Source organism: Hyperolius riggenbachi, chromosome 12 (genome assembly GCF_040937935.1).
Source record: "Hyperolius riggenbachi isolate aHypRig1 chromosome 12, aHypRig1.pri, whole genome shotgun sequence".
In the NCBI taxonomy this organism is placed as follows: Eukaryota; Metazoa; Chordata; class Amphibia; order Anura; family Hyperoliidae; genus Hyperolius; species Hyperolius riggenbachi.
In genome coordinates, this window is record NC_090657.1 from 45,751,124 (window position 1) to 45,769,988 (window position 18,865).

General features: G+C 44.5%; 1 protein-coding gene across 4 annotated transcripts in view; it reads right to left on the bottom strand.

Annotated features, from left to right (window-relative positions):
* Positions 1-3,178: 3,178 nt before the first annotated feature.
* LOC137542301 (ABI gene family member 3-like) overlaps positions 3,179-18,865 on the bottom strand; it is a 336,298-nt gene continuing 320,611 nt past the window's right edge. For all 4 annotated transcript variants that reach the window (XM_068264119.1, XM_068264121.1, XM_068264120.1 and 1 more), the window contains 3 exons: positions 14,080-14,187; positions 9,508-9,591; positions 3,179-5,396 (listed from right to left, as the gene is read on the bottom strand). In XM_068264119.1, the coding sequence (XP_068120220.1) occupies positions 5,347-5,396; positions 9,508-9,591; positions 14,080-14,187 (242 nt within the window). In that variant the 3' untranslated portion in view covers positions 3,179-5,346. The remainder of the gene's footprint in view (positions 5,397-9,507; positions 9,592-14,079; positions 14,188-18,865) is intronic.

Consider the following 18,865-nt stretch of genomic DNA (forward strand, 5'->3'; position numbering starts at 1 on the left):
CCTCATCTGTGCATGTTTGTGGTTTCTTGCAAAACATACATGTACTGTTGGGAAACCTTTAGGACAGGGTTGGGGTACTCTGCTGTAGAGCGTAAGTAACCAGCTACTCTCCTGCTGAACACTCAGCGTTAAATGGCGTAGGCAGCCTCTGCTTCAGTATTGAAGCTACTGGGAACACAAAAACATGAATTTTCAGCAAAACAGAGTGTCACTATGGACATATGATTATGTCCATGGTGACATCACTGAGATGGTCACCAGAGGCCAGGCTTGAGTTGTAGAACAAGCCGTTTTTCACATCAATGTGGGTCCAGGCCAGTGAATGGTCTGGTCCTGCAACCTCCATTCATATAAAAAAACTGCTCCTTCTGTAATCCGAGTGTGGCCTCCTGGGACCAGAGGAATCCCGGCAGCCATCTTGATGACAACACTATGGACATAGGGAGACTCCCTCTGAAGCTGAAATGTTTTGTTTCTGCAGCCAATTTTCCTGTTCCTAGCAACTGTAATACAAAATCAGAGGCTGCCTATGCCATTCAGCACCAACTGTTCATCTGGAGAGAAGATGGTGATTGGACCCTAGAGGATATTGGCGCGGGATCATTTCTGAGGATATTCGCTTTGGGTCATCAATGAAAGGTAAGTATTTATGGTTAATTTCGAACAGTAAAGGACTTTTTCCATGGAGATTCCCATTGGTCTACTAATGAACCAATGTGGAGCCCTGGAGGCACTTTTAAACATGGTTAAGGCTCTCCGCTTGTACTTAGTATGGAGGAGAGCTCCATCCCTCACTGCTGCTACTACAGCTCCCGCTATCCTTTCTGCCAGCCCACACCCATAGTACCCACAAATGCCAGCATCTAAAGTAACCACAGCACCAGATGTCACACATGAGAGATCTCACACTGGTGAGAAGCCCTTTTCATGTGCTGAGTGAGGGACATTTTTTGCATAGAAAGTAGAGCTTGTTTCACCTACTAAATAAGCACTATTCATGTTCTTTGTGTGGGAAACGTGTTTGGCATAAATCGCTGCTTGTCGCACTTGTTTGGATCGACGTGTGGGGCAGTTCGTTAGTTGTCGGGGCAGGGATTGACGTGTTTGGTGTTCTCCGTTGTCCATTGGTTATCGAGAGGATATGGTGCAGGATCATTTTCAAGGATACAGTTGTGGAAGTAATAAAAGGTACCGTAATTATTTATGGTTAATTAAGATCATTAAAGGACTTTTTCATGGGTATGTTTTTATTTAATTGTAAGTCTTTGTGGAAATGTTCAGACTTTGGGAAATATTTTGGTGATAAAGGAAACCTTGTCAAACATGAGAGAACTCACGCTGGTGAAAAACTACAATCATGTGCTGAGTGTAGGACATGTTATGTACAGAAATCACAGCTTGTCAGACGTGAAATATAACCCACTGGTGAGAAGAAGCCCTATTCATCAGTGTTGCTTGCGTATTTTGGCCAAATACATTTTCGCATCGAAAATCATATTTTCAATTTGGCGAAAATTTGCTTATGTTTTTGTGTTTTACGTGTAAATTTGATATTTTTCCCTCGAAAATGTAAAAAGACACCCCCCAAAAACCTATATATATTTTGCTGCAGAAACACAGGAAACCGATATTTTACTGCAACTATTTTTCTATGACACCACAAAAATCTGTATTTTTACTGTGAATATTTGTGATAAACGCAAAAAATAAGACTATTTTTCATAGAATTTTCGCTCAAAAATCTAAATGTACCATTTTCACGAAAATTATTGAAAAGAACATAGCCATTTTTTACTCATCGCTGCTATTCTTGCACTGAGTGTGGGAAATGTTTTGTACAGAAAACACAGCTTGTCAGACATGAAAGATCTCCCATTGGTGAGAAGCCAAACTAGTGTGGCCATCAGTGGCGTAACAGGGGCCCGCTCGGGGCCATTTTGGGAGGCAGGAGGGGTCACAGCATGAGTGGAGAGAGCATTGGCCACCTACTTCGGCAAGGAGGGGACCACTCCCCCCTCCCTCAGCGCTCCCCCTCCAGCATTAATCGGCGATAGGAGCAGCGGCAGCAGGAACACAAGCACAGCCCCATGCATCCACCGCAGAGGTCCGATGTCTAAGTGCCACACGCTACTTCCGGTTTATCAGGAAATAGCGTCAGACGCTCAGATATCGGACCTCCGTGGAGGAAGCATGGAGCTATGCTTGTGTTCCTGCCGCCGCTGCTCCTATTGCCATTTAATGCTGAGGGGAGAGCCCAAGGTGAGGGAGGGGGGGGGGAGTGGCCCCCCTTCCTGCCGACGCAAGTGGCCAATGCTCTCCCCTCATGCTGTGACCATTCCTGCCCCCAAAACGGCCTATTGGCCCCAGGGCATCCCAATTTTTTCAGGGGGGCCCCAGCGATTTCTAGTTACGCCCCTGGTGGCCATCATGATCTTCACACCCATAACATGTGTAGTCACAAAGACAACTGATCTGAAGTATAGTCTCTTGTATCTTAAAGAGACTCCGTAACAAAAATTACATCCTGTTTTTTATCATCCTACAAGTTCCAAAAGCTATTCTAATGTGTTCTGGCTAACTGCAGCACTTTCTGCTATCACAGTCTCTGTAATAAATCAACTTATCTCTCTCTTGTCAGACTTGTCAGCCTGTGTCTGGAAGGCTGCCAAGTTCTTCAGTGTTGTGGTTCTGCTATGAACTCCCCCTTCCAGGCCCCTCTATGCACACTGCCTGTGTATTATTTAGATTATTGCAGCTTCTCTCTTCTCTCTTATCTTTTACAAGCTGGATAAATCGTCCTCTGAGCTGGCTGGGCTTTCACATACTGAAGAATTACAGACAAGGGCAAAGCTGTTTGCAGGAAGAAACGAGCAGCCTGAAACTTCAGTGCATGAGAGATGCAGGGAGAAAGAAACACACAAATGATCTCTTGAGATTCAAAAGGAAGGCTGTATACAGCCTGCTTGTGTATGGATGTATTTTTCTATGTGTGGACATACTGTACATCAACCTACTTCCTGTTTTGGTGGCCATTTTGTTTGTTTATAAACAAACTTTTAAAAACTGTTTTTAACCACTTTTAAGGCGGCGAGGAGCGGCGAAATTGTGACAGAGGGTAATAGGAGATGTCCCCTAACGCACTGGTATGTTTACTTTTGACAATACAGATTCTCTTTAAGGAAGGAACGGTTCGTTGTTGGGATACCCCCACAGCTCTGGGCTCCCCTGTGATCACAAGGGCTGCTCCCCTTTAGGCAACACTCACCCATCCCCGTTAATAATAAAGCTTTGTTAGTAGAAGGTTGCGTAAAAAATGAATAGTTCATGTACATCAACGCTGCATTTTTCAATGTGATCAGACTGACAAACCAGCTATGATCAACTATATGATTAATTTACTCTGTCGTGAGCAATAATTCATTTGTATACAATTAGATCTGATCTATCTGATTGAAATATAGAGTTGTTCATAAAAATGGTACAGTTAATTTACACCTTAATAGACCACTATCAAAAATTTTCAAAATTTACAATGCGTGAAAACATACAAATAAGAAGTATGTTTCTCTCCTATGTTACTGTCACTTACAGTAGTTAGTAGAAATCTGACAGAGTTAACAAGTCTTTGACTAGTCCATCTCTTCGTGGGGGATTCTCAGTATTTCATTTATTTTTTATAAAAGCACTCCATAGAAAGGATCTATATGAAGATGAAGGCCGTGCTGCCCATCTGTTTGCACACTATTCTGGCAGTTGGACTGAGCATCTGCCCTTCACTAAGTGCTTTTGAAAATAAAGGAAAAACCCTGAGAATCCCCTATGAGGAGATGGGCTAGTCCAAAATGTGTCGTTTCTGACAACTTTCTACTACCTACTGTAAGTGACTGCAACATAGGAGAAAAGTAATTTATAGTACATGTTACTCTGGGAGATGTTATTGATGTGTTTTTACTTGTATTTTTAATTTTACAATTTTCACACTAGTGGTCCTTTAAAGGGAACTGAGCAGCAGTAAACATGTTTTTAAAAATGTACCTCTCCATAAGGGAGGTTTGAAATGGTGTGTGCTGTTGGGCAGCTAATTTGCGCCGACGGTTTGGGCAATTGCTGGAGCTCAAATTAGAAGGAAAAAATTAGGTAATGCGGCCGCCGGCAATAGCCAATGACTGAATGACGTGTCCCGAGTTTCTACAACTCGAAGAGGGAATAGCATTAACGCCACCCCGGGCTTTCATCAGGTGCAGGTTGAGCAACCTTTTGGCTTCACCATGCTCCAAAATTTGGCCGTGGCAAATTTAAATGTATGCGGCAAGGGTTGGGGTGAGCCTCACTAATTACCTGCTGCACCTCTGAACCTTAGTCACTATGGGATGTGCCATCTTCTCCACTGATTGGCTGCATCTGCCAAACTTTTTAGTTCTCAGCAGCAGGGGTGTTTCTAGGATCCTAAGAGATTCAGGGCACTTTTGGGCACTGCATTCGAAATATGTCCATGCACCAGAATGTGGGTGTGGTCATGGGTGGAGCAACAGTTACATGAACTTAACAGCCGTCTAAAAGCTGTGGTGTCTCTATGGGGGAATGCTGGGTGCTGTGGTGCTTCAATGGTGGGTGTGCTGGGTGGAGTTGAGTGCTGCCGCCCGCTGCCTGATCCTGACTGGGGGACATCCAGGGCACCGTAGAATAGATCCGGGGCACGTGCCACTATTCTTTAGGGCTAGCAACGCCCCTGCTCAGCAGTGTCTTTCTCGCGTGCACGCAGCAATGCATGCTGGGAGATCTAGTCGGTGTATGTGAGTACTGATGTTCTCACACCGACAAGCTACACCTTCCGGCATGCATTGCATAGCTCGCGCATAACACAGCCGGGAATTAGAAAATGTGTCCAGAAGAGAAGGAGAAAATGGCGCAAAGCCAAAGGAGCAGCACCCGCAGGTATGTAGTGAGGTTCACACCATTATGAACCTCCCTTACGGGGAGGTTCATTTAAATTTTTTTAAAAAAGGACTAGTGCTCAGTTGCCTTTAAGAAAAAGGCATGTCAACCTCTGTGCTTATACTGAGGCTGTTTGTAGAATGCAATCCGTCCACATCAGCAGAGGTAAAATAACTTTCAACACTCCACTGAAGTACTGTTAACATTGCAAAACAAAACTAGGCCAAGGATCTGTATAAGTAACGACTGCCCATTCAGCATTTTCTCTTCATTTCCTGTTTTCAGTAGAGTCAGGAAACAGTGTAAGGAACATTCTTGCAATATGCTTGATGTGGGGAAACCGAAAGAGAAAGCCAGGTGTTCTGTCTGCTCTCTCCCATGGCAGGGCAGCGGGCTGACAACTTCCTGTGTCTAGCACTCTGGAGGAGGCGGCAGGTCATCCAGGAAAGGAATGCTGAAGTCTGTGTGGAATAAATCATGGCAATTAGTCTGGCTGTTAATACGCTGTGAAGAATGCTATAAAACACTGATGAACAGATTAAATGGATATATGAAAATGAAATAAAAAGTGCTTAAAGAGATACTTAAGTAAAAAAAAAACACATCTTTTTATTTTACAAACGCCGCATTCCCGCCGCTGTAAACTATCTAAATCCCCCCTGACTCCCCCTCCCTCTCATAATTCATGACTTTCTTGGTTGTGGATTTTGCTGCCCTGTGCGCTTCCGTGCGAGGCAGAGCTATGAGCTGCAGCCCTGCCTCACACGCGTCTGTCAGCGGCGGATCTCCGCCTCTCCCCCGCTCCTCTTAGTGAAGGAAGACTGAGAGGGGCGGGGGAGAGGGGTCGATCTGGGATGACAGACTAGCTGAGAGGCAGAGCTGAGGCTCATAGCTCTGCCTCTCACAGTAGCGCTGCCCGGATTGCCCCCCCCCCCCGGGAGTTTGGGGGAATTTAGATAGTGTACAGCGTCGGGAATGCGGCGGTTTAGTTAGGGCTAACATATTAAAAATATTTGTTAAATAAAAATACTTTTTTTGAGACTTCAGAGTCTCTTTAAAGTGGATCAGAGATAAACGTTTACTTATTGAATAAGTGTGTAATTGTGTTCCTTTCATATAGTTTATAGGGCATTCCTCAAGCCAAATACTTTTTTTGTTTTGTTTTAAGGCCTCTTTCACAGTGGGACGTTGCATTTGATGTGACGTTAATTAAGGTCGCATATAATGTGCCCCTAATGCAATGCATTGAAAGACTATAACTTAGACGTTATAGTACATTCTTTAGCCCTGCGTTTGGTGTGCTGTTTTCATCGCACAGTGATGGAACGAAAACAGTGCATGCAATACATTTAAAAAAAAACCCAAAAAAACACATTACTGAGCACGTGCAAAACACACAACGCAGAAGAGTTATTGCATAGCATGCAGCACTCTCTAAATATTGCTACACATTACACACAACGCAACGTGTGCACTGTGAATGTTGCAAAGACTTAATATTGCTGTGCGTTAGTCCACGCTAAACATTTTCTAATGTGCGACTTTAACGTCGCACTGTGAAAGAGGCCTTAATACTTGAATTCCCTATAAACTAAACAAGCCTCGCCCACAGCTTTTTTGAGTGCCCTGGCACTGTAGCAAGGACTTGTGGGAGCTCAGTCTGGGCAGAAGGAGGAGTTTACTAGCCAGAGATTTCAGAGGCAGAGGGGAGGAACTATCTAAACTTTGCTGCGATCGCCGCCGCTGCTCTGGGTCAAAAGGCTGCAAAATAAATAGCCTAGGCCTAAGCTAAGCAACACTGGGAGGGTGGGGATGCATATAAATATTGTAAAGTTTTTGCACAAATATGGCCATAAACACCTAATACCTCTCAGTTGGAAAGTGATTCTTTATTGAACATACAAAGCCGCTGATAGACACCTTCCACGACCAAAAACACAGACAGTAATAAAACCTATTTCTGCGCAGAAATAACACATAAAACCAAGGAGCCAACCCACACTTCCCCTAGTACCATGCTCTAGGCTTCCGTGCATGGAGTCCGTCATTAACTCTCTGCTCCATGCACGCAAGCCCAGCCCACCCACAACTCTCACTCCACCTAGCACCAAGCGTACAGCAGCTGCCTCCCCCTAATGGGGATAAGTCCTTAGATGTTAGGCAGTAGCAAGCAAGCGTATTTAGTAAGCATCAAGAGATTTGAGCCAAGGTGCTGATATATGAAGCATGAAGCAATCTCAACCAGACATCAATATCCCACAGTTCATCAGTGACACACAAGGACTTGTTATACTTGCAGTGCTCCACAAGTGACGCGAAACGTTGGTGGGAGGAGCCAATCGCCACACCATGCGGATTTAGCGTTCCCCACTGCCCGCAACATCGCAGCCCAAAAGCGCCTGTCAACCGCATCCTGACCTGACAAGGCGATGCGGAGGCACGTACCAAGCGTACCTATACCCGATGTACTTATAGCTGAGGGGATGAACCAGTATATAATCAGCATTTAGGGTACACAGAGACTTTGTGTGTGCGGAGGCTTGGTGACATTCAGCCGCCCCCCCAGGACTGTAGATGGGAATGTCCTGCCTGCTACTCCTCCGGGTAATCTGCAAATGACACCTGGAGTGGAGGGAATTACAGCGGTGGACTGGCCTGTGGATAAGGGGAGAGGAGTGGAACAGAAGGGTGAACCAAGCCACTTCAAATCGTGGAGCACTGCAAGTATAACAAGTCCTTGTGTGTCACTGATGAACTGTGGGATATTGATGTCTGGTTGAGATTGCTTCATGCTTCATATATCAGCACCTTGGCTCAAATCTCTTGATGCTTACTAAATACGCTTGCTTGCTACTGCCTAACATCTAAGGACTTATCCCCATTAGGGGGAGGCAGCTGCTGTATGCTTGGTGCTAGGTGGAGTGAGAGTTGTGGGTGGGCTGGGCTTGCGTGCATGGAGCAGAGAGTTAATGACGGACTCCATGCACGGAAGCCTAGAGTATGGTACTAGGGGAAGTGTGGGTTGGCTCCTTGGTTTTATGTGTTATTTCTGCGCAGAAATAGGTTTTATTACTGTCTGTGTTTTTGGTCGTGGAAGGTGTCTATCAGCGGCTTTGTATGTTCAATAAAGAATCACTTTCCAACTGAGAGGTATTAGGTGTTTATGGCCATATTTGTGCAAAAACTTTACAATGTAATCATACTGGCTACACAAAATCACCAGTTGGGTTAATAACAATTATAGTGAGTATTCTGAGCATATGTGTTGCAGCCTCATGGCAAAACCTTCTACCTCTTGATAGATGCATATAAATATACAGGAATATACATATCTCTCAACTCAAACAACCCTCTTAGGGGACACAATTCCTCTGTCCATCCTTCATTATTTGTTTCTCTTTCAGGGCTGATCTCCCCCCCAGCACCTCCCCTTAACCATAAATGGATCCACAATAACCCAAGTAGAGTCATTCAAGTTTCTTGGGTCCACAATCTCAAACGACTTAAAATGGGACAACAACACTGCCACTATTGTCAAGAAAGCACAACAGAGAATGCACCATCTACGGCAGCTAAAAAAGTTTGGTCTACCTCAAAATTTAATGGTGCAGTTCTACACTGCAATCATTGAATTCACCATAACATCATCTATGACTGTATGGTTCGGCTCCTGCTCAGCATTAGAAAAGGTGAGGCTGCAGCGCATCATCCGAACAGCGGAAAGGATAATTGGCTGTAGCTTACCTTCCCTGCAGGATCTTTACGCTAGCAGGTGCAGAAAAAGAGCAACCAAAATTGCCTCTGACCCCTCTCACCCAGCTCACTCCATCTTCCAGCGCATGCCTTCAGGAGTAAGATTCCGGTCAATCGCTACCAAAACCTCCAGACACAGGAACAGCTTTTTTCCTCAAGCGGTAGCCATACTTAATGCTGAACCACGTTAGAGCTGCTAGGACTGAAAGTAATCAGCACAGAACTAAACATGAACAATTCTCACATTGCTTACTGCCACTATACTTATAATGTCCTTAACTTATAATATTCACACTGTCTGTCCTTGTATTGTTTGTGTTTGTGTTTGTTAAGCAACTGCCAAGACCAATTCCTTGTAGGTGCAAACTTACTTGGCGAAAATAAATTGATTCTGATGTACAGATCTATGTAAATATATGTATTTTATCTACTGAAAAAATGTGTTTCAATGAATTTGAACTTCATTCCCATCCTTTCAATTTAGATTTTTTTCAAATATGATAAACCAGCATGGTTTGAATTATAAAACAGCGTATTTTTCTTATGAAATCTTTATGGTATGCGTTACTAGGTGTGCGCCAGGGGCTTTAATGGAGGTGCGGTTGGGGTTGTGATTAGAGGTGTGGCTTAAGTGTCCCTCTTTCTTATCTCAAAAAGTTGGCAGGTATGAATATATACATATAGGAAGCGTTACTGATGCTGAAACCAGAATAATTGACATAAAATTGAGTATCCTAAATAATGTATTCTATTACAAGTCACGATGCCGATGCCTCTTTAAATAATATTTATTTTGATTATGAAACACACGGGACATACCATAGTTTGATAAATTTACTATCTGACAGTCATAGCCAGGGGGCGGCGGTGGCGGGAGAAAATCGTCAGGCGGACAGCTGGACACTGAAAAAGGAGAGTCCTGTCATTCATTTTTGTAGTAGCTCCAAGCAAACAAATTGAATAAAAAAAATGTCTTGATGGAGAATAACATACAGCATATGAAATATGTGATGCAAGTAGGAGTGACACATACACTAATGGGGTTAGTTACTGGCGGAATATGTATGAAATGCATTTTAACCACTTAAAGAGACTCCGTAACAAAAATTGCATCCTGTTTTTTATCATCCTACAAGTTCCAAAAGCTATTCTAATGTGTTCTGGCTTACTGCAGCACTTTATACTATCACTGTCTCTGTAATAAATCAATGTATCTTTCTCTTGTCAGACTTGTCAGCCTGTGTCTGGAAGGCTGCCAAGTTCTTCAGTGTTGTGGTTCTGCTATGAACTCCCCCTTCCAGGCCCCTCTCTGCACACCGCCTGTGTGTTATTTAGATTAGAGCAGCTTCTCTCTTCTCTCTTATCTTTTACAAGCTGGATAAATCGTCCTCTGAGCTGGCTGGGCTTTCACATACTGAAGAATTACATACAAGGGCAAAGCTGTTTGCAGGAAGAAAAGAGCAGCCTGAAACTTCAGTGCATGAGAGATGCGGGGGGAAAGAAACACACAAATGATCTCTTGAGATTCAAAAGGAAGGCTGTATACAGCCTGCTTGTGTATGGATGTATTTTCTATGTGTGGACATACTGTACATCAATCTACTTCCTGTTTTGATGGCCATTTTGTTTGTTTATAAACAAACTTTTTAAAACTGTTTTTAACCACTTTTAATGCGGCGGGGAGCGGCGAAATTGTGACAGAGGGTAATAGGAGATGTCCCCTAACACACTGGTATGTTTACTTTTGTGCGATTTTAACAATACAGATTCTCTTTAAGGACTGCAGCCTTAAAACCCTTTAAGGACCAGCCACTTTTTTTCCATTCAGACCACTGCAGCTTTAACGGTTTATTGCTCGGTCATACAACCTACTATCTAAATTAAATTTACCTCCTTTTCTTGTCACTAATATAGCTTTCTGTTGGTGCTATTTGATTGCTGCTGTGATTTTTAGTTCTTATTATATTCATCAAAAAAATACATGAATTTTGTCAAAAAAAAAAGGATTTTTTTTTTTACTTTCTGTACTGACATTTTTCAAATAAAGTAAAATTTTTATATACATTTTTGTCTAAATGTATTGTGCTACATGTCTGACACTTACTGGATTTTTTTTTTGTTTGGGCAAAAGTTATAGCGTTTACAAGCTATGGTGCAAAAAGTGATTTTTCCCATTTTGAAGCATCTCTGACTTTTCTGACCACTTGTCATGTTTCATCAGGTGCTAGAATTCCAGGATAGTATAAATACCCCCCAAATGACCCCATTTTGGAAAGAAGACATTCCAAAGTATTCACTAAGAGGCATGGTGAGTTCATAGAAGATTTTATTTTTGTCACAAGTTAACGGAAAATGACACTTTGTGACAAAAAAATAAAATAAAAAAAGGTTCCATTTCTGCTTATTTGTGACTAAAAAAAAATGAAATCTGCCACGGACTCACCATGCCCCTCTCTGAATACTTTGGGTTGTCTTCTTTCCAAAATAGTTATATGTGGGGTGTGTTTACTGTCCTGGCATTTTGGGGGGTGCTAAATTGTAAGCACCCCTGTAAAGCTTAAAGGGAAGGTTCAGGGAGGGTGGGTAAAAAATAAAAATCAAATTCCACTTACCTGGGGCTTCCTCCAGCCCGTGGCAGGCAGGAGGTGCCCTCGCCGCCGCTCCGCAGGCTCCCGGTGGTCTCCGGTGGCCGACCTGACCTGGCCAGGCCGGCTGCCAGGTCGGGCTCTTCTGCGCTCCAAGGCCCGGAACTTCTGCGTCCCACGCCGGCGCTCTGACGTCATCGGACGTCCTCCGGGCTCTACTGTGCAGGCACAGACCTACTGCGCATGCGCAGTAGAGCCCGGAGGACGTCCGATGACGTCAGAGCGCCGGCGTGGGACGCAGAAGTTCCGGGCCTTGGAGCGCAGAAGAGCCCGACCTGGCAGCCGGCCAGGCCAGGTCGGGTCGGCCACCGGAGACCACCGGGAGCCTGCGGAGCGGCGGCGAGGGCACCTCCTGCCTGCCACGGGCTGGAGGAAGCCCCAGGTAAGTGGAATTTGATTTTTATTTTTTACCCACCCTCCCTGAACCTTTCCTTTAAAGGTGCTCATAGGACTTTGGGCCCCTTAGCGCACCTAGGCTGCAAAAAAGGTGTCACACATGTGGTATCCCTGTACTCAGGAGAAATATTATAATGTGTTTTGGGGTGATTGGGTGCAAACAGTGATCTGAGGGGGTGTTCAGGGGGGGTCTGAGGCTGTGGGTGATCAGGGGGCAGGATCAGTGTGTGTGTGTGATAACATACACAGCTGCCTCCTCCCCTGGTGGTCGCTCGATCACTGGGACCACCAGGGGAGGAGGCAGTCACTGTATACATAACAAAGTGTATTATAGTTTAGTAACGGCGAGATCGGACGGTTAACAACCCGCCGGCGCTGCTAATTGGCCGGCGGGTTGATGTCGCGGGTGGGCGGAGCCTAATGCCAGAGGATGCGCGCGCATCCCTGCGCTTGATCCCCGGCTAATCAGTCCCCCAGGTGCCACCGCCGATTGGCGCTACGCAGCCCTGGGGGTGCCACCTTGCCGCGCCAATAGGTAGTGGCCGGTCGGCAAGTGGTTAAAGGACAACTGAAGCGAGAAAAATATGGAGGCTGCCATATTTATTGCCTTTTAAACAATACCAGCTGCCTGGCAACTCTGCTAGTCTATTTGGCTGCAGCAGTAGTGTCTGAATAACACCAGAAACAAGCATGCAGCTAATCTTGTCATATCGGACAATATCAGAAAAACCTGGTCTGCTGCATGCTTATTTAGGATCTACGGCTAAAGGTATTAGAGGCAGAGGATCAGCAGGATAGTCAGGCAGCTAGCTTTGCTTAAAAAAAAATACAGTAAATATGGGAGCCTCCATAACCCTCTCATTTCAATTGTCCTTTAAATATTATTATAATCTTTTATTTATAAAGCATTTACAGATCAAGCAGCAATATACATTAAAACATGGGTACAGATGAGAAACTTGCATACAGAATAGAAGAAATGGACTCCACCTGCCCAATTAGTTTTACAATGCAAGAGGTGGGGGTGAATCTGTGGGTAATTGGAAATAGTTAAAAGAGAGGGAAATGGTTAGACACAAAGCTGTAACTATAACCCCTGCAACCTTTGAAACCACTAAAGGGACCTAACACTCTCGCGTTTTCCCTCCTATTTGAATGAGTGGTTCAGGGTGGCACTAGCACTAATACCTACTCCAGAGACGGGTACTCACCACAGCTGGTTAGCATGCAGCAGAATCCTTACGTAGGCTTCTGATGTCACTTGACATGCATCGGGAGCTTACAGGGTGATACTGTCTGCTGTACTGACGCCAGTGAAGAGGAGAAGCCCCAGCACTGCAGTAGGCATTTGTTCTCTGTTTCTCCACTATTCAAATGAGAGCTAGTGAGAGGCGGGCCCCCTTAATCACCAGGATTACGTTTATAATGGCCATGCTTACAGGGGAAGTTTATAATAAAGACACTTACTAGCTTACTAGGAAGTGGGGTGGAGGGGGCAGGGAGGATTTTTTTTCTTTTATACTGCTCACACTTATTAGGGAGTTGGGGGGTGGGGAGGGGTATAAGTTGAAAAGGGTGTCTGAGCCATCTGTGTAAAAAGGGCGCCTCCATAGACTTCAATGTTATTTTAGGTGGTGAAAAGGGCGCCCGAGTTTTTGATTCGGCTACAAAAGGGCGCCTTTTTATAGCTGAGATTTTTTATTCTGGCCGGCTACAAAAGGGCGCCCTTTTATAGACAAGATTTTTGATTCGGCTACAAGGCTTTTAATTCAACTACAAAAGGGTGCCCTAGGGTTGGATACCAACAGAGAGTGAGTCTTAGGGTTAGGCACCACCAGGGGGGTCTTAGGGTCAGCTACCACCAGTAGGGTCTTAGGGTTAGGCACCACCAGTGGGTATTAGGGTTAGGCACCACCAGTGAGTCTAAGGGTTAGGCACCACCAGTGGGTCTTAGGGTTAGGCACCACTAGTAGGGTCTTAGGGTTAGGCACCACCAGTGGGTCTTAGGGTTAGGCACCACCAGGGGAGGGTCTTAGGGTTAGGCACCACCAGGGGAGGGTCTTAGGGTTAGGCACCACCAGGGTAGGGTTCTGTGTGAGAGTAGGGAGAAGTTAGGTCATAGTAATTACTTTTCTCGGCTATATCACTTTTCTCGGCTACTTCCAGCGCCCTTTTATAGCCCAACAAATTTCAGCTATGACAGCACAAACCATCCCTCTACGGATGCCTAACCTTAACCTGCTCCTGCCGCAATCTCTGCCGATATCAGTGCCACCTTCATTGCTAAAAAAATGTGATCAGAGGGTCAAAAAAATCCATCTATCTAGTCAGGGTGCAAAAAATACCATACCATTGATTGTGGGACAATATGTATCTACTGTTGAATATTCAAGAACAGGAGGCGGAGGTAGACAATCTTCCATATATTCCGGGATAGAGCTGTGGAAGACGGGAGGACCTGAAATAAAGGAAAATATTAGTATGTGTACAAAATAACTCAAATCAAGACAAGACAAATAACATTTATATTGCGCTTTTCTCCTGGCGGACTCAAAGCGCCAGAGCAGCAGCCACTAGGGCGCGCGCTATAGGCAGTAGCAGTGTTAGGGAGACTTGCCAAAGGTCTCCTACTGAATAGGTGCTGGCTTACTGAACAGGCAGAGCCGAGATTCAAACCCTGGTCTCCTGTGTCAGAGGCAGAGCCCTTAACTATTACGCCATCCACACCAAGGCAAGCAATGCTCCAGGAAAGGAGAAATATACATTGTCCTTACTGTCACACTCTTCTAATACAGACAATCCTCTAATTACAAATGACATGAGTTACAACATTTCAGAGATATTAAAAAAGTTATCTTCATATACAAAATTTACAATACTGATTTTTTTTATTACATATTTTGTTAAAGTTAACCTGGAATGAATGAAAAGAAGAAATGTATGTTACGGCCACAACCCGAAGTCTGGCCACTTCGGGTTCTGGCCGGTCAAAATGCGAAGTGGCTGTGCACCTGCGGCCATTATTAGAAATAAAAGGAATCCCAGCCGCATAAATGCATTTGGTGGCCGTCTCGCTGCGGCGAAATGTATCCAAGGAGGGTAATTTAGTTAATTCCTCTGGCGGCAATGTGAGATGAAGCCGCCAGCTTTAGCTCTCTCTCCTCCCTCTGCCCCTCACCTATACAACTTTGGCAGCCGGGGGACATGCGTGTCTCCCAGAGTCGTTTGTATCGGCAGGGAATCCTGCCGTTCCTTCCTGCAGAGCGGGTGCTGCCAGAAACGATGTCTGCAGCCTCCCCGCTCTGCTTCCCCGCCCCTACGAATGTCTCTGGGTCTCTGGGGGGCACGTGTGTTCCCCGGCTGCCAAAGTTGCATCGGAGAGGGGCAGGGGGAGGAGTCAGAGCCGAAGAGGTGGCTTCATCTCACATTGCCGTCTGAGGAATTAATTCAATTACCCTGTTGGATACATTTGGCTGCAGTGAGACGGCTACCAAATGCATTTATGCGGCTGGGAATCTTTTTATTGCTAACATTGGCCGCAGGTGCACGGCCACTTTGCATTTGACTGGCCAGCACCCGAAGTGGCCAGACTTCGGGTTCTGGCCATGACATATACATATCTGGGGCTTTCTCCAGCCTCCTTCAGGCCGACTGGTCCCTCGCCGCCCTCCTCCGTTGCCTGGATCCTCCGATGTAGGTCCCGGTAATTTTGGAAGTGTGGCCGTAGTGCGCATGCACAGCCTGGCCGATTCCCCCTCCCCATCGGGTTCCCGTTGCCGGGAGAGTTCTGCAGTACTAATGCACAGGCACAGAGCACGACGAAGGAGTGTGTGCAGCCAGGCTGTGCCTGCGCCAACTGACCCCTTTACTATATTACGGATTACTGTATAAGAGTCTAGTATAACAGTAATGCTGGGAATACACGGGTCGATCCGGCAGCCGATTAGCCGCCGGATCGACCCCAGCCGCGTCCCCGCCGTGTCCACGCTCGTCCACGTGTGCGCGCGGATTAATTACTGCTTGTCCCCACCGGCGCTTCCTTATCAGCGCACAGTTCCCTGCCATTGTCCGCCGACGGGGATCGAGTGGGCGGGGGTCGAGCGGCTTGATCGGGCCAGCTGAATATTATTAGCTGGCCGGATCAGCTGACAAATGTTGGCATGCATCTCTCGGATCTCATCACAATACAGTAAGGATTGCCAAAAAGTTAATTAGAGTCTGTGCCGTAATCCTCCTGCATGTATAATTAGCCCCGCTCAGGACCTTGTACTGCATGTGTGGGCTTGAGGCAGAGTGGTAGCATAGCAATTACCTGTAGTGATGTAGTCTGTCTATAACGGCAATCTTGGTTGATCTACTTAAACAGGAGTAGGGCCAGGCCGAGGCCGAGGCGAGAGAGGCTCCAGCCTCAGGGAGCAGTGTAGGAGGGGGCACACAACTCACTCAATTATCATTCCCCTATGTTATTATTTATTTGAATCAGAAAGAAATAAGAAAATTGGATACATGGCAGTGACAGCAAGGCAGATAACTAGATATTAAGGTGTTGGGGAGACACACTTTGGTGTCTCAGCCTTGGGTGCTGGAGGACCTTGAACAGGAGTATGCTATTTTCGTTCACTGGCACCTACTGACACCAGGGTTATGGAGTGGGACTCCTAGTAATAATTTATTATTATTATTATTATTTAGTATTAATATAGCAGTGACATCTTACGCAGAGCTGTACAGAGAATATAATATATTGTGTTGTTTGTTTGATTGTTTGTTTTTGTGGTGGACACACTGCCTAATTATGTATTTTGGGGAAGGAAATGTTACTTGTGGTTTTTTGTTTTGTTTTATGTGAGGGGAAATACTGCATACTTACTTGTTTGAGGGGAACACTGTCCAACTGTAGTAAGAAGGTAACATTGCCTAATTGTTTTGATTGGTGCACATACAGCTGAGTTATTTGTTTTACAGCATTATGCAAGAGGATGGCGTTATATAAATAAATAACGATAAAAAAAATAATCATCAACAGCTGTGTGTAAACTTCCACTGCGAAAGTAACAATAGTAACCGCTAGGTGTCACTAAATACAAACTTTTCATAAGATTCTAACTATAGTTTCACTTTGTGAAGTGTGTTTGAAAGGAATCGCATTACAGATAATAAGGTTAGTTTGTTCACATTATAAATCACAAGCACAATCGCAAGCGCTGAGCGCTTTTTAAAGAGATTTTCCAGGAGTTTTTCCAGCAATTAGCAATTGTTTAAAGTGCTTTTGTTTGGCGATTAGCGCTTTTTTTTCTACAGACAATCAGGAGGTGAAGCCTTTCACCTGAAACTGAATCTGTTTCATTTATTTTGTGTTGAAAAAAAACCTCACAAAATCACTTTTCAAAGTGCTTAGCGACTTTCCTATACCTTCCATTAAAGCGCAAAAGCTCTGAAAAGGATGCAGGACCCGCATTTGCGACTGGAAATAAAGCTCATCGCTCATGTGAGAACACTCACATTAAAATACTTTGCTCAAGTGCTTTTAAAGCAATTTTACCCACTTTACCACAGCAGCAGCGTGTATCTACGCTCCTTTTAACATCCTTTCCCCACCAGGAGCGTAGATACACGCACCCCCGCCGCTGTCCGCGCACACTGCCACCCACTTGCCCGGAGATCAATGAACGGGAAAAACCGTTCTCGTTTGTTGATCTAAGCCCCCCAGCAATGATCAGCTGCTTCTATGAGAAGCAGCGCGATCATTGTGAAAAAAAAAAAGTTTCCCAGCCTCATTGCACTTCCTGTAAGCGTACTTCCTATGCTTACAGGACGCATGCACAAAAAAATTTTAAAACTACACCCAAAAGCATTTTTCATATATAAATATATAGTTTTACATTATAAATTAACTCATTACCTGCCACACTCCCCCTTTTTTTTTGTAAAAAAAGGAAAAAAAATTACAATAAAAAAAATACATAAATAGTTACCTTAGGGACTGAACTCTTTAAATATTTATGTCAAGAGGGTATAACACTGTTACTTTATAAACTATGGGCTTGTAATTAGGGATGAACACAAAACTGAAAAAAAATGCACCTTTATTTCCAAATAACATATTGGCGCCAAACATTGTGATAGGGACATAATTTAAACGGTGTCATAACCGGGACAAATGGGCAAATAAATTTCATGGATTTTAATTACAGTAGCATGCATTACAGTAGCATGCATTATTTTTTCCTATTTCCCCATTAAAACACATTTAGAATAAAATAATTCTTGGCATAATGTCCCACCTAAAGAAAGACTAATTGTTGGCGAAAAAAACAAGATATAGTTCATTTCATTGCGATAAGTAATGATAAAGTTATAGAGGAATGAATGGAAGAAGCGCTGAAAGGTGAACATTGCTCTGGTTCTCCAGGGGTAAAACACCTCAGTTGTGAAGTGGTTAAAATCGTCAGTGCGTAAAAAAAATCTCAAAGCGCTCATAGTGTGAACAAGCCCACAGAGAGAGAGAATTTCTATAACTTCTAATATTTCACGTTTCCTTAATCATTTCATTACAGCTTGTAAAGGTTTTTTTGCTTAACCCATTCAGTCGCACGGAGGTGAAACTCACGCCCCAGCGGCTGCCATTGCTACAGCTGCAGGGAGGTGAGACACACGTCCGGGCACTTTGTGGGGCTAGGTGCAGAATCATGTTTGCAGAAGCCCACGATCACGATGGTCCAGGAGACAGGGGGGATTGGTGGCAGAGGCCAGAGGACAGAAGTCCCCTTAGCCAATCTGTGCTTATGCAGCGAGAATTATCACTGTTTTTGTTCAAAGGTCCAAACTTGTCGTTCAAACGAAAAAGTTGGATGTGTGTATGTACCTTTAGAAATAGATGATTAGTAGCACAGATATGAGTCTCATATTGTTTCCAGTACAGGAAGAGTTAAGAAACATCAGATATCTATGCAAAAAAGCTTCTATATCACCACCCAACTTGGGCTGGCTACAGTGCTGTTTTCTGAACCACTTATCTCAACCTGTCTCTCACTCTTTCTTAATTGTTTAAGGACTTACTGCCAAGTTGAAAGGGTCATTAACTTTGCTCTGTTTCATAGTTTTAAAATACAGAGTGTATGTAGTTTGTAAACTGC